This window comes from Motacilla alba, chromosome 19 (genome assembly GCF_015832195.1).
Source record: "Motacilla alba alba isolate MOTALB_02 chromosome 19, Motacilla_alba_V1.0_pri, whole genome shotgun sequence".
Classification (NCBI taxonomy): domain Eukaryota; kingdom Metazoa; phylum Chordata; class Aves; order Passeriformes; family Motacillidae; genus Motacilla; species Motacilla alba.
This window is the reverse complement of record NC_052034.1, coordinates 5,158,370-5,186,328: the sequence shown is the minus strand read 5'-3', so window position 1 is coordinate 5,186,328 and position 27,959 is coordinate 5,158,370. Positions and strand designations below refer to the sequence as shown.

The 27,959-nt window shown below is 43.7% G+C and overlaps 1 protein-coding gene across 12 annotated transcripts; it reads left to right on the top strand.

Moving 5' to 3' along the window:
- The first annotated feature begins 3,742 nt into the window (after positions 1-3,742).
- Positions 3,743-26,343, top strand: RABGEF1 (RAB guanine nucleotide exchange factor 1). 12 transcript variants are annotated; one of them, XM_038157958.1, is made up of 11 exons: positions 3,743-3,898; positions 13,860-14,045; positions 15,489-15,655; positions 16,662-16,781; positions 18,754-18,774; positions 19,373-19,542; positions 21,068-21,149; positions 21,992-22,124; positions 22,516-22,607; positions 23,096-23,352; positions 24,298-26,343. In XM_038157958.1, exons 2-11 carry the CDS (start codon positions 13,867-13,869, stop codon positions 24,694-24,696), a joined length of 1,620 nt encoding a protein of 539 aa, XP_038013886.1. In that variant the 5' UTR covers positions 3,743-3,898; positions 13,860-13,866; the 3' UTR covers positions 24,697-26,343. The 12 variants fall into 12 exon arrangements, with proteins under 12 accessions (XP_038013886.1, XP_038013887.1, XP_038013888.1 ...); XM_038157951.1 differs by having other exon boundaries at positions 3,768-3,898; positions 16,665-16,781; XM_038157950.1 differs by having other exon boundaries at positions 3,768-3,898; positions 19,376-19,542.
- Positions 26,344-27,959: the final 1,616 nt, after the last annotated feature.

Genomic DNA, 27,959 nt, shown 5'->3' with positions numbered 1-27,959 from the left:
TATTCAGAATTACAGATGTTTCAGATGTTCAGAATTACAGATATTCAGAATTACAGATATTTCAGATGTTCAGAATTACAGATATTCAGAATTACAGATATTTCAGATGTTCAGAATTACAGATATTCAGAATTACAGATATTTCAGATGTTCAGAATTATTTACAATTTCAGATTACAATGAGAATTGCAGTTTTACTGGACTTTTCAGTGGAGGTTTTTTTACCACTTCCCATAAATGTATTTACAGAACTCTGGTTGGAACTCCAGCCCTCCTTGCAGGAATGGATCACAATTTGATTTTCACAGTGTGTTTTCTGGTTTGGCTTTAGGAATTTCCCTGCTGTTATTCAGAAGCTGTGATGACAAAATTCCCATTTCAGTCATTTTGTTACTCCTTAATATTTTGGATTTTGTAACTTTTTCCTGTTCATTGTTTGAATAATTAAGGAAGGCAACCCAACCAAAAAGAGAAAATGAAAATCTTGGTCTTTATCAGCTGTCTTCATCCAAGTTCTCATCCTCCTGAAGACATGAAGTGCAATACTGGAATGGAGAACATGAATTTAAGCCCACAAGCTTTAATTAGTGCTGGGATTTGTGATTTGTTCAGGTGAACAATGTTTTAATTGCTCCAAGCAGTCTTTGTTTACGAGGATTTAGCTGCTCCTGCCCAGCCTGTGCTCATTTTTTGACAGAAGCAGAAGAATTGTGCAGGTGGATGGCAGGGGAGTGTGATCTAAAACTGGGTTGTGGAATGTCATTGATTCTGTTTTCTGGGCCTGTAGCTCTTGAAATTCTTCTGCATTTGCAAGAAAAATGAGAGAGGCTGATCTGCTAAATCCATGTTTGAGAGGACTGAGGATCTTTGGATAGAATTATATCATTAAACGATGGAATACTGTGTTTTTTTTTTTCTTTTTCCCCCCCTTTAGGACTTTTCTTTATGTCTGGGCAGGCCAGTGCTTTGCTAATTCATATTTTTCTGTGCTGCCTTAGCTTTTTTTGCCACTGTATCATCTACAGAGCCACTTTTCCACCCTCACACTCCCAAATCCCTGTGTTTGTGAGCAGTAAAATTGCTGTCCATTTGAATATTGGAGGAGTGGTGGGACAGTTGAGGGATATTTATTTAAAATTAGAATTGTTAACTGGTTTTTACATTGCTGTGTGTGAACAAAAACATGACCAGACCAATTTTTTTAACATTCCCTTTATGTCCATTGTGGAGTGGTTTTTAACAGGGAACAAAGGGAGCTCTCATATGAAGTGAGCTGGCCAGTTCCACAGCACATGAAATGTTTCTGCATCTGGTTTATGCTTGTGAAATAGGAAGGGAAAAAAATAGGAAAAGAATAAAAAGGAAAATAACCCTTATGAGGCACTCAAAAATGACCTGAAGAGGTGTTTATGTACAGCAGCCACTTAATGGCTGCTGAGTTCAAGAGTTAAAAAAAAAATCTAAAAATAACTTATGGACTTGGTGTAGACTTTTAACTTGAATACCCAATATTCTGCCCAGGAATCTGAAATATTCCTTGCTGGCCTTCCATCCTCCTCAGAAGAAAGGGAAGGTGCTGCCAGCTCTGGTCTGGAAAGCCTTTGTGCCATAAACAAATCATCTGTGCTCCTTGTGGGGCATGTGCTGGACTTTTTATTTGAATTTTTTATTTTAACCTATAATGAGGAAGCAGTTTTGGGGTTTTTTATCCCCTAAAAAGCTAATTACTGATATAATTAAAGGTTTTGTAGCTTCATTTGGCATCTGCAAGCCCCGGGAGCCCTCGTGTGCAGGTTCATCCTGACTGCTCGTTGTTTGGAGATGACAGGGACGTGATATGTGATGATGGAAGTGGCAGCAGGGAGGAATTCCTGTCACAGCTGCTTGTTCCCATCGCAGAGCTGCTCTTTGTGTTTGGTTTCAGCTCTTGGTTTGTGTGAGGCACACAACATCCCCCATTTGTGGGAGCCCTCCGCTGCTCTCCCGTTTGTGTGTCAGTCCATGGGTTGTGTTCTGGGAGATCAAAGGGGGAGAAAACCCAGGGCTGTGCACTGACAGTGACCAGTGAGGCTGGCAGGGTCACCCTGCTGGAGTCTGGTGTACAGCACCTTGAATCACAGCTTCTCTGTGACATTTCCTTCTTGCTGTGGCATTTTCCTTCTTTTCTGCATGGCAAAGCAGAGTGGTCACTTGGGGCACAACTGCCTGGCACGTAAGGGGAGATTTCAGAGCAGACACCACAAAAAAAAGATCCCTTAACTCATTCTAAACTCTGGGATAGATTTCTTTCACTTCTTTTAATGACTGCTTTACTCTGGACAATTTACAGACCCCACTGGCTTTAAGGTGTGGTTGGCATTACCGAGCCCTGAAGATGTTTTTAGGTTTTCACACATGGCACAGAGGACCCAGGCTAGTTTTAAATTTTGGGCTATGACAAAATAAAAACAACCCTCCAGTCTTTCATTATCTTTCTGCAAATAAGCTGATTTCAGAGGATAATTCTATCTCCTGTACATAATTCTCTAACTGGAAATCACTTTCCAGAACAGCAGTTCATAGTCATTTTACTTACACGAGCTTAGTATAAGTTTACCTCCACTTTCACTGTGACTTTTATAAATGGGTTTTGTTTTGCTGAATTATAAATTGTATGTGTCTATGCATTGTAACCCGTAATGCCTTTGAAAATCCAGCCTGGATGCTAACGATCAGGGTTTGGAATTATCTCCAAATGTGTTTTGTTAATAATTATGTTGATGTGTGATGTTCAATACTGTGAGTACTGCAGTGTATTATTTCTTAATACTTTTGACTTTTCAGTTCGGGTAATATATAATCTCTATGGTTTTTATTTAAAACACATAGAAGAAAACGTGGATATAAAGGTTGTGTTGTGCAATAAAAGAGTACTGAAAACTTGGAATTCTGGCTCATCTGCTCTGCAGCCACTGCAGTGCTTTTCCTCCCCTTCCCTGGGATTTGAGTGTGCTTTGCCTGCCTGCAAATGAAAATTAAAGCCAGGAGTGTGTGTCGCGGGCTGTTTCGATGGCATCCAGGTGTTTTTATCATCGCTTCCCGAGCACAGGCACCGGTGCAGGGTGTGCTCAGGGGCACCGGCCGGCATGGATCACTGCAATGACCGAGCCCATCCTTCCCTCCCACCCAGCCATTCCTGGCACAGCACAGCCGCTGCCCCTGGTTCTGCAGCGCTCAAGAAGAACCTTTCTGCCTCTGTTCAGAAGAATTTTCCCCTTGGTCTGAAGTAATTTCCTTCTGTCCATCTGTCCGGCTGAAGCGCTCCCTAACAGTGGGATGTCCGTGTTAAGAAAAACAAAACAAAACAGAACAAAACAAAAAAACCCAAAAACAAACAAAAAAAATAGGAAAAGATAGAGATGGGAAGCAGCACACAGCACTGTGTTACTGAGCATGGAAAGAGGAGTTAGAAACAGCAGCGGGTATTTTCATATTCCCCCAAGGTGCTCGTGTGGAGCCAGGGCCGGGCCCTGGCGCCCTGAGGAGCCGCTGCGGGCTCTGGAGAAGGAAGGGAGGCTGCAGGGCGGGAATTCGCCACGCTGGGAGCGCTCGATAACAAAAGGCAGAGGAGAGGGGCTGTGGGTGCGCTCACAGCCGCACCCGGCCGTGCGCCGGCCCCGCTCACCCTCACAGCGCCCGCCCGGAGCCCGCTCAGCCCGCGGCCGCCGCTCCGCCCAGCGCGGCCGGGCCCCGCTTCCTTCCGGGCTCGGTCCCGCCCCGGAGGTGCCGCCCGCCCTTCCGCCGGAGCCGAGGGAGGGACGGAGGCACCGAGGGAGGGCCCGAGCAGCGCCGGGGCCGTGAGGGGCTGCGGCGGCGGCAGCGCAGCGGAGCGGGCCGGCCCCGCCGCCCGGGGCAGCCGGTGAGAGCCCGGGGTGAGGGCCCGGGGACAGCGGGGGCGGCCGGGACCCCCGGTTATAGCTCGGAGCGAGGGTCGGGGCTCGGTGTCCGCCCCGCCGAGGGGCTTCACGCCGGCCCCGCTGCCGCCTTGGGCCCGGGCGAGGGGTCCCTGGGCCCCGCAGGGTGGCGGCGGTCGGCATAAACACCGGGATAAACAAACACCGGGATAAACAAACACCGGGGTGTGCGGAAACTTGGCAAAGCGCCTTCCTCCTCCGTGTGCCGCTCCTGAAGCTGATTTTTGTTAGATGTACATGTATGCGTTCATTCGATGGGTCTGTGCCGCTGTTAGCGGGGTGCGGGTGGCCCTGACAGCGTTGCCACCATGTCCCCCCAGCCTGTTTTCCTCATGAGCTCCTTGTGGATCAAGGAGTTCTTGGCTTTTTTTTTGTAAGTATTGCCGCTGCCCGGCTGAGGATTAAAGTCCTTTAAACTCCAGCCGGGGGAAGTTTAGAGAATTTTTAAGATGCTGAGCACGTTTTGGGTGCTGTTGTGGGTGTTTGCCTCCTCCATGTGCAGCTCCTAAAGCTAATTTTTGTTATCTCTGTATTTAATGAATGCCATGGGTCTGTGCCTGTGGCTAACAGGGTGCAGGTGTCACTGGTAGCTTTACCAATAGTCCCCCACCCCAGCCTGAGCCCTGATGAGTTCCTTGCGGATCAATGAGGTTTTGGCTTTTTTCCTGTAAGTATTGTCCCTGCCTGGCTTCTCACTGCACAGCTGAGGATCAAAGTCCTTTGCAGTGAAGCCAGGTGAAGTCTGGAGAGCACTTTAAGGTGCTGAGCAGTGCATTTTGGATGCTTTTGTGGGTGTTTGTCGCTGCTTGTAGCACTGTGGAGTTCAGGTTGTTCCCTTGAAGCAGGGAGTGGCTCGGGGAGGGTGTGAGATCCTGAGAGATGAATGATGTGCTTGAATTACCAAAGAAATTCTCTCAGGGGTGGCTCAGTGCTGTCTGAAATCCTGCTGCTCTGTGGCAGGGCCTGGGATGGGCTGCTGGGTTGACTGAGAAGGTTTTGCAGGCAAAATTAAATTGTTTTTCGTTTGGCTGAGTGGGGCCCAGTGTGGGGAGTTAGCAGCACTGAACAGTCTGGCGGGAAAGGGTGGCATTGTGGGGGTTGTGATTTAAATCCATGATTGACTTGCCATACTTTTGTTGTTTGGGCTCATTTGAAGCTACTTTTGATTCCTCACCCCAGGACTTTGGGAACTGCACTGAGCTGCCTTTGCTTTTCCAGTTACCCAACACTTTTGTGAGATCAGTGAGCAAACCAGACCAGTGGAGAATGATGAGGTGTTTTCCAGGAACAGCGCTTCGCTCAGGATTTGGATGTGTGGGCCTTCTGGCCATGGTTACACAAGTGTTTTTCTGCAGCAGGGAGGATTAGGAAGAGAATTGTAGCTCAGTGGAATGTTTTGCTGACCAAGAAAAAGCCCAGAACAACACACAGTAGAAAGGGAGAATGGGACATAAAGCCAATTATACCAATTCCTGAGACTGCTTTACACAACAAACAGATTATAAGCTTGAAGATAGTCCATGGTTCTGGTATTTAATTTTCTTCTGTGGTGTCATTTAAGCCAGAACAGTCCTTCTCAGCTCCTTCTTTCCTTGCTGTGTAATCCCCAATTATACTTGGGGCTTTTTTTCCCCTAATAATTAACTACTTGTGATCTAAAACTAGACCTAGAAGTCTTTCTCATGAAGTCCTGCTAAAATGCCACTTGTAACAAGTCAGGTATGAAGTTTATAAAACGCTTTGAAGTTTTTTCTCTGAGGTTTTAGGCAACTTAATTTCCAGCTGTGTCCAGGTGAGCGTGGTTGGCAGGAGGTAGCGTGTAGGAGCCTGTTGCTGCTGTTGCTGAGGAGATTTTAGCAGTTTAAGCTAATCTTTCTGCTGTGACCTGAACTCCCAGGGGAGCTGCACAAAGAGTGTTTAGATGTTTCCTGTGAGCTCCTTTAAAGCCCCGTTGTGGGTCACATGGAGATGGTGAGACACAGCCTGGTCACTGATGTCACGGGGGCAAACCAGACCTGCACCCCCAGGCCTGGGCTGCCATTTGAAGGGAAAACACAACTCCAAGCTGAGGAAACTGAGAGCTGGAGCCTTGTGGCCAGCAGGATTTTGGAGGTTTGAAGCAGTGGCTGCAATTTCCCCTCCAAATGCCAGGCCCAGCTCTGTGGTTTGTTTGAAGTGGCTGCTCATCAGACTGTTTCTTTTCTCGGGACTGTTTTTTAGCAGCCTGCTGAAAAACTGTTTATCCTGCAGCTGCTGGGGCTGAAATCCTGTAATTGCAAGGAAGATGCACATTGAAAGTGTGAGCGCTGCAGAGATAACACCCGGGTCTCTTGCCTAATTCCTGACTTGTCTAATGGCTTTTGTATTTTCTGTTCTCCAGCCTGAGCTCATCTTGCCCCACCCTTTCCTTGGGCGGAAATTAGCTCACGGTTAATTACCCTGCTGCTAATTACATGCCTGAGTGTTTGGGGTTACACCTGAATCACGACTCTTTCAACACGGAGGCTGCTGCTCTTCAGAACTGGGGCGTTTGCATCAGCGGTTCTTTGAGATAAATACACTTCAAGGGCACTTTTCCATTGGCAACATACAAAATACACCTTGGCTCCCTCCTTCCACCCCTCAGTTTTGATGCACTTTCTAACCTACCTTCTAAATCTGTTTTCAGTTATTAAAGTTGCTGGCTGCTGCCTTGTTCTGAGTTAGGATGGAGCGTTCAGGCACCAGTGAACTGTGAGCCAACAGCAGTTCCTGTAAGAATTCTGTGTTTGGAGGCCTCCCTGCTTTTCTTCTTATTTTTTCCTGCTTTAAAATTCCTTTTCTGGGAATGGCCATTAATGACCAGCGAGTTGCAGTGGGTTCATTGTGAGCCCCCTTTGGGGCAGTTTGATGTTTTTGAGTTAGCAGAATTCAGGTTGCTCTTTAAGTGCTGGGGTGACTTTTGAAGAGCTGAATCTCATCTGCTTCAGCCCCGTGAGAAGGCTGCTGTGGGTTGGTGCTAATGCTTGTGCCAAGATTTTTTTTTTTGGAAGAACACTTAATTTTTAATTTTATGGAGGGAAGAAAAAACTAAACCAACAACAAAAAAAGAAACCAAAACTTACCCACAACCCAAAGCAAACCTGCCTGTTCCCAGACTGTGTTTTGCTGGTTTTAGATACATTTAATTAAGTTATTACCAATAGTAAAACTCATTTATAGACCTTCAATTGCAGATTTAAAGTTTCTCCTTTAATTTCCAGTGTTAGTTCGTGGAGTTACTTAAAAGTTGTTCTTCACAGCTTATAATAATTATAAATTGACTGCAATTAGCTTTTACTGAAGGCGTTTATTGACTGATTAAGCAAGACCCTTTCTGTTCAGCTTTGAAGATGAGCTTTTCCAGCCAGCTCTCTAAAGGTGACCTCAGCAATCCAGCACTAATAAATAGTTTATGACCCAGCTGAGATCTCCTGACAATCTGCACTGCTAATAAAGGTCCAGATCATTTTGCCTGCTCCGTCCCTGGCAAGGCAGGGAGGTGGAAAAGAACCAGAAAAACAAGCTGGGGGTGTTGGAGCCCGTGGTAAATCCGTGCTGCTCCTGAAGCATCCTTCACCCCAAGCCAAAGCTGTGTCTGCAGTGCTTGTGCTGTGAGAATTCCTTGTGTGACATGAATTTAGTCTTTCATGTGTGCTTTAAATTGGATCCAGTTCGGGTTGGAGGAGCCCTTTTTTCCCCACCACACAAAAACTGAGGATGCCTCTGCTCTTTGCTGTGACTGACACCTGATTGAATATGAATTTTTTTATTTTATATGAATTTTTATGAATTATTTTTTCATTTTATATGAATTTTTTCTGGTTATTTTGTAGCTTGGTCTGTGTGAAAAATTAGAATTTAGTATTTTGCTGTTACTGAGCTACAAAAGGTCCTGGAGGAGTGATTGCTGCTCCTCCAGTCCCCTTTATGGAACACTGGCAAAAATGGCTTTGGGATTTATGGGCTTGGAACAAAGCTGGTGTTTCCTGTGTCTTGAGTTGTCTCAGAGGTGCTTCAGAGTGGCAGGGAAAGTGAAGTGGCTCTCAGGCAGAACATGTAGCAGGAAAGTTGGTTTTGCTGGTTTGGTTTCCTGGTGGTGGTAACTGAAACCCTGCAGTGTTTGCACACACGTTCTCAGTTTCAGCTCAGCAGAGCCACAGAGGGCAGGCAGCTGCTTTGTCCTTCCTGAAAACCAGTCTGGGAGTTCCCCATTTCCTGAAGGGACAGCTGGGGTTTGTTGGAGCTTCTTCTTGGAGGAAAAAAAAAAAAATGAGGGGTGTGAGCAAGGATGAGAAGGCTCTGAGTTGGCGTTGCCCTTCTTAAAAGGTGTTTGCTCTAAATGGGTGAATAAAAAGAAAAAAAAAATCTGTACGTGTGGGTACAGCCAGATAAATGTATTTATAGGAAGATGTGTTTGAAAGCTTCAGAATAAATTACACTCAAGCCAGTAGAAAGCTAATTTTTGAGTTAAACCACAGTGATTTGGTGATTTTCTTCATCGTAACAAGACTGCTGTGAGGTGCTCTGAAAAAGCTGGAGCAGCTCTGATCTGTCGCTGCAGCCCTTTGATGTGCAGCCCTGCAGACTGAGCTGATTTCACGTGAGGCAGAGGCCTCGTTTCCTTTAGATTCCAGTAGAGTTTGGGAAAGCTCAGCTTCACGGGCAGAGCATGGAGCTTCAAACTGGGAATTGTTGTGGCAGCAGGGCAGGGAGCGTTTTGGTGTCCCCAGCCAGCAGTGGGACACCTTTCCAGGCTGGACAGGGATAGCAGTTGGGATTGTTATCCCAAATCAGTCCCTCAGGAGCCACCCGCAGGGTGTGAGGTGCCCTGGAAAAATCCCAGAGAAGAGTTGGGTGATTTCCATTTCCTGTTTCACTGGAGAAGGGGAAACCAGGGGAAGCTGTTTCTTGCAAATAAGTATCATTAAGTAAAGGCATTTTATAAATTAATAACTGAGTCTGGGAGCCCGTTGTTTTTCTGAACTCTTGAAAGGGCTGTTGCTGATTAACACAGATGTTAAGGTGGGATGAGGTCTGGTCCTGGCACAGAAATGCTCAAAAGAAGATTCTGTCCCTTGGTGTTTGAGGTGTCATTCTTGCCTTTCCTGGTGAATTCACAGTGTTTAGAAACACTCACTGAGCAAAGCAGTGGATGAAGATGTTTTAAATTATGTTAAATTTTGCTCCTGGGAGGGAGATGTGCTTCCTGGAGTGCTTTAACTGGGAGACAGGAGGTGCAAGAAGGATGTTTGGTGCAAAGCCTCTCTCCAAATCGTACTAATTAATGTTATTTATGATCTTCTGGTATTTTGTTGTACTTCTGGATTAGATTTTTTCTTTTTTTAAATGTGGAAGTTTGTTCCTTTCCTTATGTTTTTTCTCAGTGGGCAGGTGGTGTAAAGCTGGTTGGAGTTTCCTGCTCTCCAACTCCAGAAAAACAAACAAATTTGGTTTTTTCCTTTCGATTGTGTTAGAAGTGAGCTTTGAACAGGCCATGCATTTGGGACAGGAGTGAAAATAAGAGATCTGACCTGCACAGTGTGTGCTGTGACTGTGCAAACACTGAGGAGCTGATTGTGGGGTAAGCAGTGATCACCTTTAGCTGGAGAGGGAGGGAGGAGAGGGAAGAGAGAGGGGGGAAGAAGCATTTTGGACACTCTACAGTTCCAATTAAAAAATTTTATATAATAAGATTATAATTATATAAATATATTCTATTATATATTATTTTATATATTTTATATAATATAGATGCTATTTTTATATAATAATATATTGTATTATATTGTTCTATATGATGTTTTAATATACTGGTATAAGAAATAATATAACTATTAATATAATTAATATATTCATAATAGTACCGTTAACTATTAATATAATTAATATATTCATAATATTACAGTTAATATATTATGTTATAAATATAAATAATTATGTAAGATTACATAATTAATGTATTTATTATGAATAAATACATTATGTATTAATGTATTTATTTATTGTATTTATTATATTTATTATTTTTAAATGATTTTATTATGTAAGATTTGGCAGTGATTTGCTTGCCAAAAAATAATTGGAGAGGGCTTTTTCACATTCATTTTCTCAAATCCTAAGTTGTGTTCCTCATTAGAATATTAATGCTGACCTGCAGAAAGCAGCTGGGAAACTTTTCTTTTGTTTGCAAGGACCTTTCCTGTGTGAGGTGTCAGCTGTGCGTGCAGCATGTGACTCCTTGCTGTGGCTCAGGGTGACTCCTTTGTCCCCAGGGCTGAGCTGGTGGCACTGCAAACGCTCCTCCTTGCAGCCCTGCTCTGCTCACTGGCCACCGAGCAGAATTTAGTTTTAGTTTAAGGATAAAATGTACCCAGGGGCTGCCAGAGGGGAGGGTGGCACTGGGGGTGAGCTCTGTGGGCACAAAGGGGGTTTTTGTGCCTCTCTGGTGGCAGAGGGCCGGGCTGTGGTTTCGGGTGTTGGGGTGGGACAGAAGCAGGGTCAGGTGTTTGATTCTACTCCTTTAATTTTCAAATTGGAGTCTGCAGTATGGGGCTTTGAATAGGAACAGACCCCTGGATACTTGGAATCACTGCAGTTCCAAAGTTGGAATTAACTCTCTAACTATATAAGAATTGGAATTAACTTATAAATTGGAATTATAGTTATTGCAGTTCCAGAGTTGTGCTTTTGAATAAGAGCAGACCCCTGGATTCTCGGAATCACTGCAGTTCCAAAGTTGGAATTAACTCTATAACTATATAAGAATTGGAATTAACTTATAAATTGGAATTATAGTTATTGCAGTTCCAGAGTTGTGCTTTTGAATAAGAACACACAGCTGGATTTTGGAATCACTGCAGTTCTGGGGTTGCAGCTCTGTCCTGGTGGGTGACAGGATTTTGTAGGATTTTATTTCCTGACAGAGATCCCTGTAACGTTTCTGGGAAGTTTGTGGTTTGAGAGTGTTTTTATTTATTGTGTCTTTGTGGTTTCCAGTGGAACATTGACTGATCAGCTTCACACCAATGGCAATTAAACATTTGATGAATATTTGCAGCATTTTTTTCTAGGACGGGCACCTGCAATAGAGGTCTCTGACCAAAGTGCTGCTGCAGCTTCTGCTTTTGGGAAATGGTCTTGAAACTGAATCAGTGAAGAGTTTCAGGCTTTTGCTTCCCTTTTCTTTTCAGAATTGTTGCTCAAGGACACGAGTGATGCTCTGGGAATGTCCTGAGTGTGCCAATGCTGCCAAAATGCAATTCCTGCCCAGGCTGTGCAGCTGACACTCTGAAATTTCATTTCTGGGCTCTGAGGTGCTGGCAGCCAGCAGCTCCCACACAGACCTGCCTTGAGAAATCAGCAAATGAAACCAAAGTTTTTTTTGTGAAAGCAACATATTTATGTTTCTCAGTTATTTCTGCATATGGGAATGAAGTAAAGCTCTCAAATATTTGATTTTTTTTTCCATTTTGCTGTGCAGCAGCACAATATTGTCTGTCAGACTTTTCAGTGGGAAAGAAAAGAAAATATTCAGCTGCTCTCCCATCTATAAAAATGAGAACACGTAGCTATAAATGATGTCATTAAGAAATTGATTCCCTTAATATGCATGTCTCTACAATGAAACTATTTTTAGGTTATTTTTAGAAACTCATTATTTCTTTCAAAAATAGAAAAGTGGAAGAAATCTTAATACTTACGTAGATAAGACGGAATATTTCATTTGTTCCCCCCTCAGAGAAAATTGTGCGTTTCCTGTTACTTTGCTCAAAATAACTTGATTACATTAATGGGAAATGTTAAACATGATCAGTCTTTTTAAATGGATAACTGAGCTTGGAAGAAAAAAGCTGGAGCTTCCTGTAGTAGAAAACTCTCAGTGACATTTGTGCATATTCCATCTTTTGCTGGATGATCCAGGGAAGAGTTTGGGGGTGGAATTTCAGGGGAAAAGAAGATAGCTCTGACTCAGTTACTGATGTTCTTCAGTTTGAGAAAATCCCTTTTCCTCTTGCTTTCCATACATGGCAGGAGGGAAAGGGGGCTGCATTTACTGGACAAAACCTTGCTGTGCTATTTCTGCTGTCCCTGTTTGTCAACATTGCAAAAAAAAAAAATCAATATTTTAACACACCCACCTTAACCTTGCTGCTGCAGGTGATCCCGTGCTGCTTTTCTCCCAGGATGACTCCAGCACTTCCCATGGCAGCAGGGAGCTGGGATGTGGGATGGTTCATGTCAGGAAAGGAAGGGGAGGCTGGTGTGGTTGTGATATTTTGTGAAAATCCCTTTGCTAGAATTTTCTTGTCCTGAGAAGCTGAAGGGCCTCAGCTTCAAGTGTAAACAATTTGTTATCTGCTGCTGTGGGATGCAGCAGGTGCTTCCTTGGTTGCTCAGTGTGGGATGTTTCTACTTGGTGGCCAATCCAGGAGGCAGCAGCTCTCGGACTCTGGGAGTCACAGAACTTTGTTATTCATTCCTTTCTATTCCTGTCTCGCCTTCTGATGATTCTTTTCTCTCTGTTCTTTGTAGTATAGTTACAGTGTGGTCTTTTTTAATGTAATATATATCATAATACAATAAACCAGCCTTCTGAAATGGAGTCAAGATCTCTCCTTCCCTTCACCGAGTCCTGGCTGCCCTGAAACCCCACAGTAATGGGCTGGATGCTCCCTGGGTGCTCCAAGGCAGCCCTGGCACGGTGCTGGTGTGGGCAGGAGAATCTTTTTTGTTGCAGCCACTAAATATAAACCCCCAGAGCTGTGCTGGGCAGGCAGTTCAGCCCTGGCAGGCTTGGAGGAGACAGGGATGTGCCCAGCTGGGATTCCCCACTGGCCCTGTGGAGGCCAGAGGTCCCCAAAGCCTCACCCGTGCGGAGCTGTGCAGGCTCAGTCTCAGCACAGAGCGCATTCTGTGTGCTCCCTTCGCTGGCTTTTGCCACTTTATTTCTTTTTTCCCCCATTGCTTTGTGCCTCTGGCTCTGAGAGCAAGGTGCTGGCGAGAGCAGAGCCTTGGGCCTTTGTCCCCTGGCTGTGGCACTGTCACTGCAAAGGTGTGCCTGGGGCTTTTGTCCCCTGGCTGTGGCACTGTCACTGCAAAGGTGTGCCTGGGGCCTTTGTCCCCTGGCTGTGGGACTGTCACTGATTCCCTGGAGCCCTTTCTGGGGCTGTGTGAGGGTCACAGTCCTACAAAGTGTGCCTTGGCAATTTGTCCCCTGGCTGTGGGACTGTCACTGCAAAGGTGTGCCTTGGGCTTTTGTCCCCTGGCTGTGGGACTGTCACTGCAAAGATGTGCCTTGGGCTTTTGTCCCCTGGCTGTGGGACTGTCACTGGTTCCTTGGGGCACTCTCTGGGGCTCTGTGAGGGTCACAGCCCTGTGCCTTGGCAGTTTGTCCCCTGGCTGTCACTGGTTCCCTGGGGCACTCTCTGGAGCTGTGTGAAGGTCACAGCCTTACAAAGTGTGCCTTGGCAATTTGTCTCCTGGCTGTGGGACTGTCAGTTCTGCCCTGAGCCATTTTCTGGAGCTGTGTGAGGATCACAGCCCTACAAAGATGTGCCTTGGACCTTTGTCCCCTGGCTATGGCACTGTCACTGCAAAGATGTGCCTTGGGCTTTTGTCCCCTGGCTGTGGGACTGTCACTGGTTCCCTGGGGCACTCTCTGGGGCTGTGTGAGGGTCACAGCCCTACAAAGATGTGCAGTGTGCCCCTGGCTTTGGGGCTCCTGGTTATGTAACTGTGCCCTTCCTCCCGTGGCACTCATTCCGTTGCTATGGAGCTGTTAAATAATTCAAGCAGGTGACTCCTTTCCAAAGGCAAACCCTCAGAAGCGATGATTTCCAGCAGGCTGCTGCCGGGTTTGTGTGTCTAACCCTTCTTTTCCTCCAGGAGGAAGATGAACCTGAAGTCGGAGCGCAGAGGGATCCACGTGGATCAGTCGGAGCTGCTGTGCAAGAAGGGCTGTGGTTACTATGGCAATCCTGCCTGGCAGGGCTTTTGCTCCAAGTGCTGGAGGGAGGAATACCACAAGGCCAGGCAGAAGCAGATTCAGGAGGATTGGGAGCTGGCAGAGCGGTAAAGAACCTTCTTTTCTTCCTCCAGGGTGACTCCACCAAATTCTCTTCCTGCCTTCTCTTTCCCAGTCCTGTTTGCTCAGGTTCATCACAAATTCCCCAGTTTGAGCTTTCCTTCCTTTTGGTGCAAAGATGGATGTTTGGGACAGTCTGGTATAAGAGGTTTGAAAAGAAAATCTGGGAGGGAACAAATATGAACAGAGCCCAACATCCCAATGAGTACTTTGACCTAATTTGCATATGCAAATATTTATTTCTGGCAGCAGTTAGAAGGGTTATAGGGACAACTTTGATTAAATATCCTCTGGAGATGGCAATTATTTCTTGGGTGTGGGCAGCACCATGGTTTTACATGCCAGCTGCTGATTAAAAACTGATTTTAGTCTTGTCTGTGGTCATTCTTTTAAACTGGAGGCTTAAGCCCGAGAACATCAAAGCTTGTTTTTAATTGTCCAATCACTTATTTTCTGCAAACCAGTCTAGTTTTCCTTGTGTGATAAATGCTTAACCCTGAAAATGGAAGATGTGTTTTCAGAAGTGGCAGCACAGAGGTCATGTCATTGTTTTCCTCTGCCATAAATGTCTTACACAGTTAATAAAAACTTTATTATTAGGGTAAATATTTATGCTGCCGGCCTTGGATCATCTCTAAAACAAAGTGGGGTATTTAAGGAATTCTTTAGTGAGTGCTGGGAGATGCTAAAGGCACAGATGAGCTGTGATTTTGTTGCAGTGAACAGACAGGCTTGTCAGCCCTGATAAGATACAATTCCTGCCTCAGGAGATTGCAGATCCCAGACTGTCGATGGTCCATGCCGAGCTGGAGGGATGTTTAAAGACAATTGCTCAGCTCCCAGCATCCTGAAGGGTTGGGATAGGATGTAACCTGTTTGAATCCTCCTGCACAGGAGGAGAAAAGGGTGCAGGGTTGGTGACTTTGCCCTCCCCTACTTTAAAATAAAAACTTGGTCTTTCAGGCTTTGCCTCATCATTCAAGCAGATATTTATCACCAAAGCAGATCATGACAACAATGATCTATTTCCCAAGGTATTCCTGAGACTGAGATAGGGTATTTTGCTTTTGTAAGATGGGAAAGGACTGCCTGAGGCAACAGGTTGGAGAACTCAGTGTGAGGCAGGGAGGGAGGCAGTAAATCTGCTGCTGGAAATCCCCCCTGTGCCTTTGGATAACTCAGAGTGTGACACGAGGGGAAGGTGACCATGCTTCAGCCTCAGTCTTCTCCCTTTGGACCTCACTATTTAACCCTGAGCTTTCCCTCCCTTCTGCCCCTGCAGCATGGAAAGGGGGGTGTCCTGTAGTGAAGGGAGATAGGCAGAGGGAAGAATTAACATGTCAGATGAGTAATTAATGACTGCACAGGAAATCAGCTCCTTTGCCTTGTTCCTAAGCCCTTAAACCAGACCTGTATTTTTCCAACTGCAGGCTCCAGCGTGAGGAGGAAGAAGCCTATGCCAGCAGCCAGAGCACCCAGGGGGCACAGTCCCTGACCTTCTCAAAGTTTGAGGAGAAGAAAACCAATGAGAAAACAAGAAAGGTCACTACTGTGAAGAAGTTCTTCACTGCTTCCTCCAGAGCAGGAGCTAAGAAGGGTAACTCTCCTTTGCTTTTCATGCTTCTGTACGTTTTAAAGTGAAAAGTTTTTGGCAGATGTGTTGTTCTAAAAGGCAGATTGATGCTCTGTGCTTTGACTTGTAAAAGTTGGAGTAGTCATGCTTCTGGAGAGTGATTGCTACTGAAAACACAGAAAAATGTGAGTGATGTCAAACAATCTGTTAAATGGAACAGTGCACTGCTAAACCTGTGTTTGTGTGATTATACACAGAACAGGAGTTCTTCCACTAAACAGCAGAAGTGTGTTCCTGGTGCTGCCACTGCACTGCTGAGGGGAAGTTCCTTGTTCCTCTGGCACACATTCCAGAGAAATTCCTGAGTCAGCCATGGTGTCACACCAGGATTTAGGGCTGGAAGGGGAATTCCTCCTGGAGGGAGCAGCAGAGAAGGTGCTGGCTGTCAGTCACCTCCACAAACTGCTGTGTGTGAGTGTGATAGAAATATCACACTCACAGTGAGATAAAATATCAGCTGGTGCTGCCATAGTGCCTCACTTTGACAGGAAAAAATGGGATGTGTGAGCAGGGTGCCTTGAGCTGCAGTAAATGTGAGGCTGGCAGTGTTTGTGTGGGCTGGGAATATCGAGTTTGTGGCTGGCTGGGTGTTTGTTCCACAGAATGTGTTACAAGCAGGAATGATGAATGGCACTGCTGGCTTGGCATAGCAATAGCTCACACAGGCAAAAGCTGGGAAATGCTGGGCTCTGGAGGAGGAATTCCAGAAGGAAAAGCAACATTAATCTGTGTTAACCTTAGAGACAATGCACGTCCTTAATTTGAAATTCAGCATTTTTCTGGTTAGAGTTGTCCTGGTGCATGACAGCAGCTGGCTACGTGAGGCATTCACTCACCTGCATTAAACCTTTTTTTTTTTTTTAATGTTCATTCTTCTCACTTTCCATCTTTTCTTTTTTTATCCCTTCACCACCTGTCCTGCCATGCTCCTGCTCTTGGTGCCCTGCTTGCTTTGGCCTTTTTATTTCAGCAGCTGAAGAGAAAACCCCTAAGCAAGGACAGCTTGGGAGGGAGAGAAATGCTGATAACATTCTCAGGGATTTGAAGGAGATTTTTACTCCCTCCTGGGAACTGGCTTCCCCTTCTGAAGGTAATGCAGCACAGCCTGGGCAAGCTGTCCGCCTGGTTTTAGTAAGCTTGGCTCTTAGTTGGGCTTTGCTAAACACAAACTAGGGTTGTGCCAGTTGTAACTCGTGCTCTTCAACATGAAGATGGCAAAAAAAGCAAGTCCAGCATCCTGAGGTGATGTTGAATCTCTAAACCAATCCTTTGCTTTTTAGTAGGAAGTCATAAGAGTAAAGCTGAAGCTTCTTTGAGCTCCACCTTAGGATTAGGATCAAAAAAATAAGGTTTTTGTAAGAATTAGCTGGATCTTGTGCTGCTTTGTGTTTTCATAAAAAAAAATTCCAGGTTGTTGTTACAAATCTGATTATTATGAGTTGAAACCACTTCAAGAACTTTGGCATTCTCAAAACATCTCCAGATGTTTGTTTTATAAACCAAGAAGAAAATTTTCCATCAAGAAGAGACACTGATATCACTTAAACCAAAAGGACACCAAACCCCTCGATGCAAACAGCTCTAAGAGCTCATCCTCCATTAATTGTTTGCAGTCCTGACTTGTTCTGCTGGCTAAAGAAATGTGCAGTGTTTATGAATTGTTACAGGAAGGTGATGAAGGGCTGTGTGTGACAGAGCTGGGGACAAACCCTGCTTCACGTTCCATGCTTGGACTGGCTCCATGGCACAACCATAGTGAACCCCTGGAGTGCTCGTGTTCTGCTGTGACGAGTGGCTTTCCTGTAGAAAGATTGAAATATTAATTATATTTATTCTTTGTGAAGCTGATCTTTCCTTCAGTCTTCCCATGCTTGCTCCTGGCATTTTGGCATTTTCCTTTGCTGGGCTCTCTTTGACTTGTTGGAATTTCTTGGCTGTGATCAGCTTCTTTTTAGTCGGACTGAATTCTCTGGGAACACAGGACAAACCTGAGGATATTTTGTTGCTGGAAGTTCATTTGTTCCCGCAGCCCTTGGTAATCAGTACAGATTAATTTTCCTTAAATCAGGATTTCAGCTCAGAGATTAGTGAATCTGCAACTACAAGTAATTCTTGGTGTAACTCATTAAAAGACAGTTCATTCTAATTAACATTCACTTTTTAATACTTAATATTAATCTGCCTCAGTTGACTACATCTCTCTCGTAACTAAACAGCAATCACAAATTTGAATTTGTGACTCAAAAAATAATATTCACATTCCTTAAGGTCAAATAATAGAATGAGGCTCATTATTTTTATAAAAGAGTGAGCTCATGGTTGAAGTCAGTAAATAAACCTTCAGCTGTACTGTGAAATGAGATCAGTGATTAATCATGGAAGAAATAGCTGATAATTCTGCCCTTTTCTTTGTTTATTATTTCCAAATAAGCTTTCTGCTTCTCTAATGACAGATTTAATTAATGGCCACCCTTCAGCTGGAATCCTGTGGAGGATTTGGGGTTCATGCAGTGAATCTCAGGTATAAAGGCAATGGAAGGAAATCCCCTCTGGAAAAGTGTCCCTGAGTAGCTAGAAAGGAGTTGGATTTGCACTCTCTATCTCAATTGCTGCAGTTGGAATTTAAATATTTGCATAACCTTTTCTGTCCTGGGCACTGAAATACCAGAGGTGCTCTGATGGTGCCTGGCCAAGTTCTTCCCTGTGCTGAAGCGTGGGGCTCTGGTCAGAGGAGCAGAGTTGGTATCCCTGGGTGACACAGTTTTGGATTTTCTGTAGTGCTTGATCTCTTCAGAAACACATAACAACAAAAAAAACCCTCACTGAGCTCCCTCAAATGCAAATAAAACCAACTTAAACATGAATCCCATTTCTTTCTTTTCCCTTTGGAGTCGTGCATGCTGTTGAAAGCAGGATTTCTGTGCATGTGAAGTGTTTTCGGGTTGAAAGCCGTGTTTGTCTCGTGCTGACCATGAATATTTTCATGTTTTCTGTCTCTCTGCTGCTTGCCTCTCACCACGTTCATTTCCACCACCTCTGTTCAATCCCTCCATTTCCAACAGCGTTGGCTGGCAAGCTGAAAGGTGGGTGAAGGTACCGGAGCAGCACAATGAGCTTGGAACGTGGAAAATCAGATGGTTTTTGTGGGAAAAAACCCCTGTGGATGCAGCTCTGTCAGCTTGCAGTGTGTGCTCCTTGAGCAGAACTGCCCTGAGCTGCTGGGGAGCCACTCGTGTTGGTGCAAGGAGTGTGGAGGTCAGGGACAGTGGGAAAAGCACCCCATTATCTTTAGGAATCTGCAGAATCCCAGCTGGAAACGTTAAATGGAGATCTCTGACCTGGGAGTAAAACTCAAAACCCTGTGTTGCAGTCACTTCTGGTATAAAAAGACCCTTAGGGTGAGTGGGGATGTGGCTCTAATTGTTCCACTTCAGTGGGGTACTCAGTTTTCCTGGAGTTGTGTTAATAATTATTGCTGTGTTTAATAACATCCAACGTTTCCCTGGCAAAGCTTGAGAAATACAATTTACACAATTGCTGGTTTACAATTTACATTTACACAATTACAAATGACCAATTTGCACAGCTAAAAAAAAAAAAAGTGACTCGAAATGATAAAACCTTTCTGCAATTATCCATCAGTGGGAAAAATCTGATCTGCTGTGCCCTGAATTTTGCCAGCAGAGATCCAGGAGGCCAAAGCTCCCAGCCCTTCCATCCACAGGCAGGCCAGCATCGAGACAGACCGAGTGTCCAAGGAGTTCATAGAATTCATCAGGACATACCAGAAGCCTGGCCAGGACATCTACAAGCAATGCAAACTCTTTTTGGACACCATGAGTCATAAAAGGGTGAGCTCTGAATGCCTCTTGTCTCAGGAAAATGGGGAAACTGGGGGGGAGAAGGAGGAAATGCTGCACTTCTTCCAGCAGTTTGGATTTTCTGGAGTGGGGCAGGAGCCTTCAGGTGATTGGATTAATCAAATTCACACCTGGGTGCCTTTTTTTGGTTTTGGTAATTTGGGACCAAAGGATCCTGCTAACCGCAGAGCAGCCCAGGTAAATTAGTCCTGACTAAATCCCACATAAACGAGTCTGTTCAGCAATAATTACATTAATATGATTGTGGAAATGATATGAGAGATCACCTGGTGAGATTTTAGATCTCTCAGAGTGGTTTGGGTTGGAAGGGAGTTAAAGATGATCTGGTTCGTGGGCAGGGACACCTTCCCCAGTGCCAGGTGGCTCCAAACCCCATCCAGCCTGGCCAGGGACACTGCCAGGGATGACACAACTTAACCCTAAAAACTTCTAAAGATAATCCAGCATCAACCCACCCCTCTGCTTTTTTAGGGGAAGGGCAACTTGACTGTGCTGCTTTGTTTTTTTTAATATGAAATACATGTTATCTTCATTTTCCATTATTAAAAAAATTCAATATTCTTGAAATATTAGTCTGTGGTGCCACCTATGGTTGGAATGAGTCAGAATTCAGCACAGCTTTTTCCCCCTTTTCTTCTCCCTTTCCTACTTAGTTCCTCAAATTATCTCCTCACGAGTTCTCATGGAATCTTACATTCCCTCTGCTTTGAATTCTTCTTGAGCTTTTATTTCCTTTCTTTTGGATCTGTTCCTTCTGAGCACAGAGTCTGTGAGAACAGAGAGGGTTTGCTTTTGGCTTCAAGCACTCAAGGTGTTCTCCTTTCCTACTTCAGCCTTCTCAAAACGTGGGAATTTTTTACTACACATAAAGCAGGCCCAAAATCCAGTTTCAGCAAGAGCTGAGACCTGTGTTCAGGAAAATGTCCAGTTTTCTGCCTTAGAGAATTCAGAAATCTCTAAGATTCTCCCCACACTTTTTTAATGTATGGTTTCATTTAATGATGAAAATCACCTTCATTAAGTGAATTTTATTTTCTTCAGGAGCTCAGTTAGCAAAAGTGTTGTTTCACAAATACCACTGTGAATATATTTCACAGTAACTTTACCATCAGAAATATCTGCTGTAGAGATATTCCTTCGAATAATTGATGGTCTTGGGGGTTTTATGGAGTATAAAATGTCTTTTAAAAATCAGAGGTTAAATAGGGACAAATATTTTGCTTAGTCTGGGTTATTTTGTCAGTGCTCCTCAGGGGAAAAAGCCACTGCACCTGTGCTAATATCCATTTATTCAGCAAATAAATACAAATCTTTCACACATTGAAGAGGCAGTGTTGGCTTCTCCTATTTTTAACTAAAACTGAGCCACTACAAACACCTCTGATGACACCTCTGCATTCTCAGACTGTTACTGCAGCTGGACACTTGCCTGGAACCAAAACAAAACAGGAGGTGCTGCTGCCAGCCCTTCACACTTGCTCCTTGTTCTCTGCAGGATTTGAGCATTGAGGAGCAGTCCGAGTGTGCCCAGGACTTCTACCAAAATGTAGCAGACAGGCTGCAGACACGTTGGAAAGGTACCAAGGTCTTCTCTTTCATCTTCCTCTTCCAAAAGCAGTGATGTAAAACGAAATTGAATTTTCAGTGCAGGCAAAGCGTTCAGAAATGCTGGGAACAGGTGCTGGTACCAGAGTTAGAATTGTTCCCTCTAGGCAGTTTTGTGTCTAAATGTTTTTACAAACATTTTTAATTTCTTTTAAATTCTCAGTGGAGTTCTGTTGGATTAAGCCCTTTTCTGACCCAGAGATGGGGTAACTGAGAGGCAGTTTAAAAACTTTTATTATATTTATAGAATAAATATCTATTTCTTATTTATATATATTACATATTATATATATTTTATGTATTTCTTATTTATATATATATATATATTATATTTCCTATTTATATATATTTATAAATCCTCAGTGGAGTTCTGTTGGGTTAAGCCCTTTTCTGACCCAGAGATGGGGTAACTGAGAGCCATTTTAAAAACTTTTATTCTATTTATAGAATAAAAATCTATTTCTTATTTATATATATTATACTTTATGTGTTATGTATTATATTTTCTATTATATTATATATATTTTATATATTTCTTATATATATATTATTTTTATTATCTATATGTATATTTATAAATTCTCAGTGGAGTTCTGTTGGATTAAGCCCTTTTCTGACCCAGAGATGAGAGACATTTTTAAAACTTTTATTCTATTTATAGAATAAATATCTATTTCATATTTATATATGGGATGTATTATATCCAGTTATGAACTCAGGTTGGCTTGAATGAGTAATCCTAACTTGTTGATATTGGGGTGAAACCTTCCAAAGAGCCCTGGAATATTTCAGTTGTGGGGTTTTTCCCTTTCAGTGCCCCCTGAAAAAGTGGAGAAGGCAATGGATGAGGTTGAGAAATACATCATGACTCGCCAGTATAAATATGTTTTTTGCCCTGAGACAACTGATGATGAGAAGAAAGACCTTGCTGTCCAAAAGAGGATCAGGTAAGGCTTGAAAGGAAAAATAATTGAGTAATCCCTAATTCTCTAAATGAGCTCTGAATCAGCCATGTTGAAAACCTTGTGCTGTGCACAGAAAAATGGCTTGTTAAGGGCTCAAACCATTTGATTTAAAATACAGAAAGAATTAATAGGTGGGATAATGACAACCACTACACTGGGGAAATTTGCTTTTATTAAATCATAGCCAAGAATAATTAAAAAAACCCCCTCTGCTTTCTCTGAAAATAAATGACATCAGTGGAAGGAACTGGTTTGTGGCTGGAATAATGCCTCATTGACACAAAGCATTCCTTTGCCCTGAGTTCAGAGCAAAGGTTTCAAACACCTGGTGTGAGTGGCACTGAAGAGTTTAACCCTTTCTCTCCTGTCCCAGGGCTTTGCACTGGGTCACTCCCCAGATGCTCTGTGTTCCTGTCAGTGAGGAAATCCCAGAAGTCTCTGACATGGTTGTAAAGGCCATTACAGGTTTGTGAGTGATCAATTCTGTATTTACAGATTTCAATCTCATCTCTCTTGCTTATTGAGATGGTTTGTGCTGCCGTCACGAGGTGCTCCAGGCTGTTCAGTGTGCAGCAGTTTGGAATTTCACCTGTGGAGCAGGGATAACTTCCACACTGAAGTGCTTAGGCTTAACTGATCGACTTGAAACACTTCCCCACAGACAGAAGTGATGCAATAAATGATGCAGTAAATGAATTTTTTAAAAGTTCACTCAGTTTTGAGCACGTTCACTTTTAATTTTGAGCCCATTCACTCAGTTTTGAGCACGTTCACTCAGTTTTGAGCACGTTCACTCAGTTTTAAATAAATTTATATATTTCAAGGTTGCTTTTTAGAAGGAGCACGAGCAGAAAAATGCACTTTATTTCCATGACTATTACCCAGCAAATCCTGCTTATTCAGTGCCTGATTATTACAATTTGAATGATTCCAGGACTTTTTTCCCCTCGCAGACATCATCGAGATGGATTCCAAGCGTGTCCCTCGGGATAAACTGGCCTGCATCACCAAATGCAGCAAGCACATCTTCAATGCCATCAAAATCACCAAAAATGAGCCAGCCTCTGCTGATGATTTCCTGCCCACCCTGATTTACATCGTGCTGAAGGGGAACCCCCCACGCCTGCAGTCCAACATCCAGTACATCACTCGCTTCTGCAACCCCAGCAGGCTGATGACTGGGGAGGATGGATATTATTTCACCAACCTGGTGAGTGCAGCAGGGAGGGTGGGCTTGGACAGCAAGGTTTGCCTTTTGTCTGGAGGTAGGAATTGCCAGCAAAGGGCAGAAATTCCAGTTCATGAACATAAATTCCAGTTCATCTTCAAACAGTGGTTGAGGTTACTGAGAGCACAGCCAGTTTTGTCTCCTCTCTCTTCCATCTCCTCTGTCCAAATCAGAGCTTTGCTTTCTTATTTTAAAACTTTAAACCCTTTATTTGAAAAGTCTGATGCTACGACTTAGGTGTGTTTTTATCCTGCAAGATCAGGACTCTGTTCCTCAAGCCCTGAGTTTGGGCTGTGCAGATGTTCCAGATGCAAAGTCCCCTCTGAGAGTTTTTTGGAGGCCCTGCAGAATTAGGCCATCCACGTGTGGAGGTAAACAGGGATTTTACAGCTTCTCCAAGAGGCATTTCTTGGTGTGCTCTGCATTTTATCATAAACTATCCTGGAGGAAAATTACAGAGTTGAATGAAACACTTGGAGTGTTTAAAAGTTCATTTCAGTAGGAGCAGAGATCCACCAAGCGAGCTGGGCTTTGACATTCCTTCAGGAAATTAATTAATTAATTAATCTGCATAGCAGATCTCTGCTGATCAGATATTAAATACTAACACACTGCTCCTGTCTCCTTGGCGTGATCCTGCTGTTCCCTCACCTCCCAAACACACAGACCCTGAGGTCTGGAGTGTACCTTGGCAGCTCAGTTTTTGATTTCTTCAAACTTTTGGGCAGAGGAAAGAGTTGTATGAAGTGTCTGATAAAATTAACTTCTGGAAAAGCTCATTAAAAAAATATTCAAAAACCAGTTGCTGGTGTAAGAAGAGGGAACATTTTCTGTGAATGTAAAACTGGAGCAGTTTTCTGACTGTAAAAGGTTGCAGCGTGTGGTGATTCCAGTCCTGCAGTGATGCTCTCTCTGCTTTGTTTGCAGTGCTGTGCTGTGGCCTTCATTGAAAAGCTGGATGCTCAGTCCTTAAACCTGAGCCAGGAAGATTTCGATCGGTTCATGACGGGCCAGACCTCCCCAAAAAAGCAGGAATCTGACAGCTTCTCCCCTGATGTGTGCCTGGGGGTGAAGCAGATGTGCAAAAGCTTAGACCTCCTCTCTCAGTTGAATGAGAGACAGGAAAGAATTGTCACTGAAGCCAAGAAGCTGGAGAAAGACCTCATTGATTGGACTGATGGCATCACCAAGGAGGTGGAGGATATTGTGGAGAAATACCCCTTAGAAATCAAACCAAAAAGTCAAGCCTTGGCAGCCATTGACTCTGAAAACGTGGAGAATGACAAGCTGCCCCCACCACTGCAGCCTCAGGTTTATGCAGGATAATTATCCTCAGCTAGCTGGGAAGGGAAGCAAATTTAAAGCTAAAAAAAAAGAGCTTAAATCAGTACATTTTTAAAGGTACTTTTGTTTTGGGGTTTGGTTTTTGGTTTGGTTTTTTTTTTCTTTTTTTGGTTAAGTGTAATGAATTGTATTTATTTTAGTCCAGTAGATTTCTATTAGGCTTTGGTGGGTTTTTTGAACTGAATTTCAATTTTCTACACGAACTGGTGTAATTTTTAAGCAACACTAGTCCATTGACATCTCTCCTGAAAGTTCCCTTCTAAGCATGCACTTAATTGTTTTTAATAATTAGTTTAACTTGAAGCCAAGTTCCAGCAGGAAAAAAAAAAAAAAAAAGAACCAATGTTAGTCTGAACTTATTCTGTAGCTGTAAAGATGAATTATATATTGTAAAATATGTAAAATTGTAAATAGATTTCAAATCTAATGTCCCAACTGCATGAGCTCGTGTGTGAGTGAAAATGATCTCAAAATATTCATTTTAGCACCTTTGAGTTCCATCATGTTGCAGTAAAAAAGGCAAAAATGCTGTTGGAGTTTGGATAAGCTGGAGGGGAGAAGTTGGGAGTGATTTGCAAACTTGAAAAATCATCTTAATCTGCTTTGTTAAGAAAGAATTCTTTCAAAGATGCCATTTCTTCATTTAAATGCTCTGTCAGAACACCTGGTAGCCTTGAGTGGTGCACAGAATTGCTGATTTTACTGCTTTGGGATGGAATGTGGGGCCAGAAATCGAAAATATTTCAGGAATAGGAAGAAATATTTCTATTAAAAACTGCATAATGTGGAACAAAAAAAGGGGAGGGGAAAGAGACCATGAAAGAGTTGCTCCAAATGTGTCTCTCTCTCCCCTGGTCACTTCCATCAGTGGGATGAATTTTGGTTGCTTTCTTGACAATCAATCCTGGGAAAATAAATAAATAAATAAATTCATATAATTTGAGGTTGCTTTTTAGGAGGAGCAGAAGAATGCACTTTATTTCTGTGAAACATCAACGTTCTGCTCTTCAGTGACCCCTTCAGCACCTTGAACAGCGAGCTAAAAAATGGCTTTTTGTGTCACTGAAAGTCACTAAAATTCAGATTGGGGTGAAACAGAAGAAAAACAACCTCTTAAACAGAACTTGGAAACTTCTTCTGAGTCGTTTTGGAATCTCTTCCATGCTGCCCTGACCTGAGATCCCAAACACAAAGCTCAGCTGGAACTGCTTTAAAGCCAGGTTTAATTCTTGCCAGGAGGAGGAAAACACAAAGCTGGTGCTCCGTTCCCACTTCACTGCAACTCTGCTCCTATTCCATTTGCACTGCAATAACCTCAGCCCACGACTGTGATTTGTCCCTTTTTCTGCAGTTTTTGGCTTTTTTTTATGAACTATGCACCAGCCCTGGTGTCCAGAGAAGCAGCTGCAGCCCTGGGATGCTCACAACAACACAAAAAAAAAATCAAATTATTCTGAGTCGCCACCCAAATCGCTTAGTAAATAATCCTGGGGTTTATTTCGTTTATTTAGGTGCTGATTCTGATCTCCAGGTTTGTCCTGGGGGAGCGGTGGGAGAAGCAAACTTGCGGCTGTTGTGTAAATGAGAGTGTTTAAATAAAAGTTCTGCCCTCCTTAACGAGTCCCTAAACCCCTCCTCGCCTTTTGTTACTCCATGAACGGTTCATGGCTGCTCCTGCATCCTCGGAGGCGGGAGAATCTCCTTCTATTTCCATCAATTTCTGCTCAATTTCCAATAGCTGTTTCTATTTCCACCAGTTCTCAATGCCCTGCAAGTTCTAGGCTGGGTACCAGTGTTTATTTTTGTTTTCTTTGCAGAGCAGTCATTGGGGTGACGAAGCACTTGGGAAGGAAGGATTTTGTGACTGAAATATCTCTTTTTTTTTCATCTCGTAACCAAGGCACCAAAGCGGGGATGTTTGGAGTGAATGAGTCAGGAAAGGTGGATTTGAGTCAGTTAGAAAAATTTGAGTAAATTTGATTTGAGTAAATGAGTCAGGAAAGGTGGATTTGAGTATATTTGAGAGTAAATTTGCTTTGAGTCAATTTGAAAAATTGACTCAAAATTGGAGTAAATTAGGAAAGGTGCATTTCCACACCCGGAGTAATCCCTGAGCAGGGCTGGAGCACAGAGGCACTCACAGAAGTTGGGTGAGACCCCCAAGGCTGCCAAAAACAGCAAAGCAGAGACTTTGATGGAAATATCATCCCTTAAAGTGATTTAAATGGCAATATCATCCCTTAAAGTGATGTAAAATACAGGTGCTGTGCCCACAGTCACAGTGGCAGAAATTCGCTTTATTTTTTCATTTATTTTTTCCACTCTTGTTTCACTGAAAACAGAGTCTGCAGCTCGTCGGGTTGGATCTTTGATTGTAAAATGCTTCTTTGCACGGGAGCTCCTGCGTGTATTTCCTTTGGTAAGGAAGATGTTTTACAGGAAATGCTGGAGTCATTAATTGTGACTGTTGCTCATTAATCCAGTGCTGTCATTTTGGAGTTTCTGACCTTTCAGATCCTCATGGGACTGCTGGTGTTTTACCTTCCCGAAGCGTTTTTAGGGAATATTTTTCACCCGAGTATTTTAATGCATCATTTTTAATTTCTTTTTTATTATAAATTTATTTTAATGCAGAATATTTAGGGAAGGTTTTCTCCCAGCTTGCCCAACTCTTAGGGACACTAAACAGCTCCACCAGACCTCACACTATCCTCGTGGCAACATCACCATCCTATTACCATTAACAATACTAATTATTAATAATAGAAATATATGATAATGCCATATAAAACAATTATATTCTTATTTATCGTGATAAATGTAAACAAACGTTTGTTGGCTTTAAGGATTTAACCCTGAACACCTTCAGGTATTGGAATAGCTATTAGTATAGCTATTAGGATAGGTGTTTACGTTAGGAAATAGAACAGGAAAGATGTTTGGGGACAGTTTTTGGAGGAAAAGGGGAGGGGGAAGGCGGCAACATCCTGAGGGAGGCTGGAGCGGGGAGCGCCGTCAGGGCCCGCTGCCTCTCCCGATGCCGCTCCGGGGCCCGTTCCCGGTTCTAATCCCGGTTCCGTTCCCGATGCCGCTCCCGGCCCCGTTCCCGGTTCCGTTCCCGATGCTGCTCCCGGTTCCATTCCCGGTTCCATTCCTGGTTCCGTCCCCGACGCCGTTCCCGGCCCCTCCCGCGCTGCCGGCGCCGCCTCAATCTTGTCCCCCCCGCGCCACCGTCGCCGCTGAGG

Bases quoted from the DNA above. Each gene is read 5' to 3' on its own strand.
- RABGEF1 (XM_038157958.1), top strand. From the start codon at position 13,867: ATGAACCTGAAGTCGGAGCGCAGAGGGATCCACGTGGATCAGTCGGAG. The intron at 22,125-22,515 runs GTAAGGCTTGAA...CTCCTGTCCCAG, and splicing joins GCTGTCCAAAAGAGGATCAG to GGCTTTGCACTGGGTCACTC. The intron at 22,608-23,095 runs GTTTGTGAGTGA...TTCCCCTCGCAG, and splicing joins GGTTGTAAAGGCCATTACAG to ACATCATCGAGATGGATTCC.